This window comes from Medicago sativa, chromosome 2, assembly GCF_051527215.1.
Source record: "Medicago sativa cultivar Bolivia chromosome 2, Bolivia_mono, whole genome shotgun sequence".
Taxonomy (NCBI): Eukaryota; Viridiplantae; Streptophyta; class Magnoliopsida; order Fabales; family Fabaceae; genus Medicago; species Medicago sativa.
In genome coordinates, this window is record NC_140750.1 from 15,857,846 (window position 1) to 15,863,845 (window position 6,000).

Genomic DNA, 6,000 nt, shown 5'->3' on the forward strand with positions numbered 1-6,000 from the left:
TGGGACAAGTTTAGAACACTATAAAAGGTTCATTAACTAAAATTTAGAATTTTTTAACATGAAACAAATTAAATATGAATTTTTTAAAACGACAAAAGTTAAAGATATAATTAACAAAATCTGGACGTAGAAATCAAATTTTGTGACAATTTTTTGCAGAGGAACTTTTAGTAATGTTCTTAACACGTCTGCAAAAAATTGTTCAAAAATTCAAGAGTTTAAGCATAAATTAAACAAATTTGAATTGAGGAGAGACTAATACTGAGTGCAGATTTTTTTTAAGGACTAAAAGAACTATTAAAATTATGTAAGGATTAAACTTAAAAGGTCCCAATTTTATAGAGACCAAAAACATATTTAACCCTAAATTATACCCAAAATAATGTTTCTGTTTCATTTAAAAAATAGCCTGTTTTTATAATCTTCAATTCTGGAGCGTGAGATTGCTTTTAATGGTCTAAAAGTATTTAGGTGAGATATGAGTAATGATCCTCTACATTTACTTAATACTATTTTGGTCTCATATCTCAATTTTGTAGAGGCATAAATCAATTTCGAGTTTTCTCAAATTTAAGTCGAACTAATTACTTGAACCAAATCGATTACCAAATTTGTTTTTATTAGCATAAAGCACCAGGTCTTATTTAGTCTGGTTGATCTTGAAGAACCTCACAAATTTTTAGCAGTCAGTATAGTTCCTCAAGAGCCAAGTCTTTCTATAGCTAAGTACATCATCAATACATGTAGAGTCTTGAGATTTTTTAGCGTAACATACATTCACGAGCCTCTATACAAGGTTTGTTTGTTGACTGGGTGGAAAGTTAAATAGTAGAGTGATAGAAGTCGAGAATTGGATCACCACTCCCACCATAATGCTAACTATTAATAACAAGAGATATGGAAAGAACACTTTCTTTCTAACACTCATTTGTTTGTTGGGGTGAAATCCATAGGTCTCACTACTCTATGCAACACTCATTTTCAAAGCGTTGTATCTATATAAATAAATTACACTCAATAAGAGAGTCGGTGTTAGAGTTGCTGTCCATAACACTCTTCTCTAATAACAATATTAACATTGACCGTTTAAAAAAAAAAGATTACCCTTTCATTTCTAAAGATGGCTTCGTAACCTAACTATGCTCTCATCTCCCTCTCAATGTCCTTCGATTATAATTTCATAACCTAACTCATAAAGACTTGTGGTTGTATTTTGAAATTTTTATACAATGATACGAGTTAACATGGTTTTCAAAGTCTCCCTCTCAATGTATTCATTGTAGGATAGTTGGAATGAAGTAAAATGAAATAAAATAGTCTAATTAAGCATACAGGCGCCAAGTTTGGGGTGGGAGTGGAGAGTAGATAGTAGAAACAACGCCTTCTAGTCCCACATCGCTGTAAAGAAACATTGCTTACATGAAGATATCTTATATAACTGCCTTTGACAAAGTCATATTCCAACAATTGATTGCACCCGTCTCCAGTGGTATGCTGCCACATCTTGTGGCCTTGGCTTTGGAGATGGTGTTGGATTGAGATGAGGGTGATGGTTGTAGAAGGTGCTGAACATGTTTTTGGTTACCACCTTCTATAGCCTCGTCCTCTTTTCTTTTCGGCCCATCACCTCAAATCTAAGTTCAAGTTTCTATAAATTCTAGAGTTATCAACTTCGTTCCACCATCATCTATCTGTCCAAAGGTATAATATAGGGTTGGCAATGAACCGATTCGGTAATTAATTCGTTGAAGTTGGTTCATGAATCAAACGAGTCGGACTATACTTAGTTGCCACTTTATTAACATCATACATTATCAATTACACTATTTTTAAAAGAAATATTATATTATTTATCAGTGTTTTTTGTTGCCACTTTATTAGCAACTATATAGTAGAAAAGAATTAAATCCAATAGAGAAAGAAATGGCCACTTGAGTGGAAAGAAAATAAAATGATAATGTATGATGGTAATGCCCACTTGAAAATGTTGACAGCAAAATAAGGTTTATTCAAGAACTAGCAACTATGAAGCTTGCAATTCACAAGTCCCACGTCGGAAGTTTACATAAGGGTTTGAGCAACTTATGTTATAGAACAACAACGCCTCATTCCTTATTTACTACGGAAATCCGTTTATAGAGTTGTTAATTAGTTATTCAGCACTACTATTTGCAGCGACATAAATGATCACGAACCTATCCCGAATTGCTTGCCACTATTGGATTTGCTTTAGCAGAAATCATGGGGTGGTTGGATAAAAAGATGTGAACTGGTTGGATAAAAAGATGTGATGAACATGCTACAATAACAACTTAACACATAACAAACCAGTCGTGAGGTTTTCAGGATAAAATATTTCGCGAGAAGTAGCATTATTGTTAGTTATCAGCACTACTATTTGCAGCGACATAAATGATCGCGAACCTATCCCGAATTGCTTGCCACCATTGGATTTGGTTTAGCAAAAATCATTGAAAGGCTTATGCGTTATTTTTTGCACATTTAAACCATAGTTGCTCCTCTTTAAAGGTTTTAAATGGTAATTTTAAATGAAAATTTGTCTATTTAATGCATTGAAAATTGGTTTAGCAAAACTCTTTATCATATTTCTTTTCTTTTCACTTTATGTCACCAAAATATATCCCTTAAATCACTCCTCTCCTTGCTTCATTTTTGTACTAGCTATATTGACCATTTTCATGAAGAAAAAAATGAAAGGGTGAAGCTTATTAATTTATGGAAGGTCGTCAATCATCATAATTTGTCAATCAACTTCATATACTTAGGCATAACCAAGTCCACATTTGAGTAAAAAAGGAACAAAAACTCAGATCAGTTTGATTGCAGTTTCACATATTACATTAACTAGTTCAAATTTACAATTTGAGAGCATAAATATTATAAGATCCATCCACACAATGAGTCAACAATAAAAGCACCCTCCTCTCATAATCACCCTTCCTGCATCCTTGATCAATATCATCCTCTCTTGTCTGAAAATCACCATAAACAACAAAAAACCAACACAAAGTCACGATTGCAATATATTAACTAGTTCCTAAAAATAACAAAATTTCATTGAATTAAAAAAATTCTCACCCACATTAGTTTATGTTTGACAATTATAGTACTAAAATAAGAATTTATGTTTGAATTAAAAATTTCATTGAATGGTTATAAAATACTAAAATAGCATGATCTAAAATTCAGTTTCAAATAACTTAGATGTGGTCTAACTCAACTCTTACAAAACGAATTTGTGAGGTTAGAACTTTTGATCACTTATAAACACATTTTCAAGCGTGTATTAGTGTGAGACTATTTATTAACCATAATTTTTGAAACCTAATTGCAAAATGTTAATCAAATTCGTCCTCTAATTAGATTGGTTACAAAATGCATTGATATCATTATTGACTCAATTTCAATTTCACCCCAATATTACCAATTTAATTTCATTTTAGTCCTTCAAATACTAAAGGTACGGATTCGATTCAAATATTGGAATTTCATATATCATTTTGAAATATCAATAATGTAAGGAATAAACTTATACAATACTACAATTTAACCAATAAGGATATTTACTCAATCTCAATGATTAAATTAGCAACTGAATAATAAAAATTTCATACAATAAATAAAAACTTAAAAGAGAGCTTGAATTGAACCTTGTTGTAAACAAAAGAAACTTAGACATCCTTGGCAATGAGTTCACCATTCAACAACTCTCTGTAAGCAGCAATAGGCCAACTGAACCCTCTAAAAACCAATCTAGAAGCAAGTGGAACATCAATAATAATCTCTTTCTGAGTAGGTTTCTTCTCATCACGAATAGCAATCAAGTAACTCCTGCCAACCCACCCAATCCAACCAGCAATATACAAAAACAATATCCCTGGTGTAATAAACTCACCCCAATGTCTTTGATCACCATTCACTATCAAATGTGGTAAACCATCAGCACCACACAACAAACCTTGCTTTCCATAGTTATCAAACCTTCTCTTGGTTTTCTCAACTGTTGCTTTTATGGCCAGCGCTGGAGCGCTGTCCGGAGCGTAAAGCTTGAGAGAGGATTCAAGCTTTTTGATTGATTGTTTCTCACGTTTGGCGAATTGTTTTGATTCTCTGCATGGTGTTAGGCCGGATATGTCGGCGACAGCGGGGAGTGGTGATGAGATGAGGATTGATGAGAGTGCTAGTGCTGCTGAGAATGCTTTTAGATTTGAGTTTACATCGTTGGTTGGTTTTTCTTGGTTTGTGCTGCAGTGGATGATGTTGGTTGAGAGTTTTGGTTTATGAGGTAGTTTTGGTCTTAGGGTTGAGGTGGGTTTGGAGAGGTTAGTTGGAATTGTTAGAGACATTTTTGCGTGGAAGAAGAGAAGAGAAGAGGGAGTGAAGGGTGTTGGATTTGATTTGTGTGTTGTTATGGAAAAGAGAAGAAGAGAAGGTTTTTAGATTCTGTGTGGAGAAGAATTGGTGGTGGGAAAGTGGATTTTGGATAAGGTGTGAGAAGTAAGGTTGCTGAGTTGGATTGTTGTTATTGGTTGTGGGTTTAGGACATTTTGTGTTTTGTTATCTCACTTGGGTTGGATAAGAGATTTGAGGAATTGTGTCCCTCACACGCTCTTGGAGATTTCAAGTAGTATGGTTGGATTAAAATCATACGGTGTTACTTTTAATATTTATTTATTGAGCTTAAATTTGAATTTGCTTGAGCTTGATCAAATAGTTTTAAAATGTACCAATAATGCATTGGTTTACATTGTAAAGATTTGAATTCCTTAAATATGTGGTCATGTATTTGACTCATGTTTCATGCATATGAAAAAAATTGGATGGGAGGGAAAAACATATCTTGTGTACATGAAAAAAATTGGATGGGAGGGAAAAACATATCTTGTGTACTCTATATGTTTTCTGATAAAAATTAATTAATAATAAATGACGGTGCAATTTCGTACCAATATCATAACAATAAAGACATAGTTAAGCATAGTTTATATAAACAACACTCATATTTATATCGGTCAATCAAGACACTTTTACTTTACATACCTAAATAATGTTGCTTGACGTGGGAACAAAATATATGATCGCAAATAATCTTTTAGTTGCCGATTGAACACTAAAATCAGATGTTTTAGGCACCAATCAACAAATAGATATTCAAGGTCCAACTCATTTTACATTCATACTGCCCTTCTAAAACTCAATCAACTATATTTTTTTTAAAAAAGTTTATATTAATGGTAGGATATGCATTTGACATGGGAAAATCTTTTAATTTGCTTATCATGGTCAACTTCAAGCAGGTACTCTACCAGCAATAATCAATCTCGCGGTAATTTAACATTTCACCAAAAAATATTCATGTTAGTGGATTGTGTCTTAGTCTATTTCTACTATAGTTCAAAGCAGGTTTTTGTATGTCTTCTTTAAGGTTTTGGTTCTAATGCAGAGAAGTTCTAGAATAGTTACAAGTTCAATAGCTAATTTTAAACACAATCAATGGTACATTACGCTCATAAACAAAATGATAAATGGCTCTCCCAAATAATGAATTCAAATTCAATTCTTGGGGTCCTTTATTTGATAGGTGGTTCAATCTTAGATGCTGGTTTGGATTTATTTATTTTTAAGTTTATGTGAAACAACTTACACAACTAAATAAATTTTTATGGATTATTTATAAGTTTGTCAAATTAGTTCATGAAAAAATATATTTTTTAGAATGAATAAATATCTTATGAAGGTACAATTTTCGTTAATGAAAACTTAAAAATTAATACAAAAATTTATTTATTTGCATAACACTCAAAATCATTTCTATTTTTCTTTCACTTAATACGTGTGAAATAAATAAAAAACTCGTTTATAATAGTAGGACAGAGGGGAGTAAATTAAGAAAATGTCAAATGTATCAACTTCTTATGCATTGAAGGTTGCATACTACTACTACTACTACTACTACTATAGTTCTGCAATTGCAATACT

General features: G+C 32.2%; 1 protein-coding gene across 1 annotated transcript; it reads right to left on the bottom strand.

Moving 5' to 3' along the window:
- Nucleotides 1–2,751: 2,751 nt before the first annotated feature.
- Nucleotides 2,752–4,431, bottom strand: PSAF (photosystem I subunit F). The gene is made up of 2 exons (XM_085743350.1): nucleotides 3,672–4,431; nucleotides 2,752–2,993 (listed from the first exon to the last, which is right to left on the bottom strand). The coding sequence occupies exon 1, from the start codon at nucleotides 4,365–4,367 to the stop codon at nucleotides 3,693–3,695; it is 675 nt and encodes a 224-aa protein (XP_085599476.1). The 5' UTR covers nucleotides 4,368–4,431; the 3' UTR covers nucleotides 2,752–2,993; nucleotides 3,672–3,692.
- Nucleotides 4,432–6,000: the final 1,569 nt, after the last annotated feature.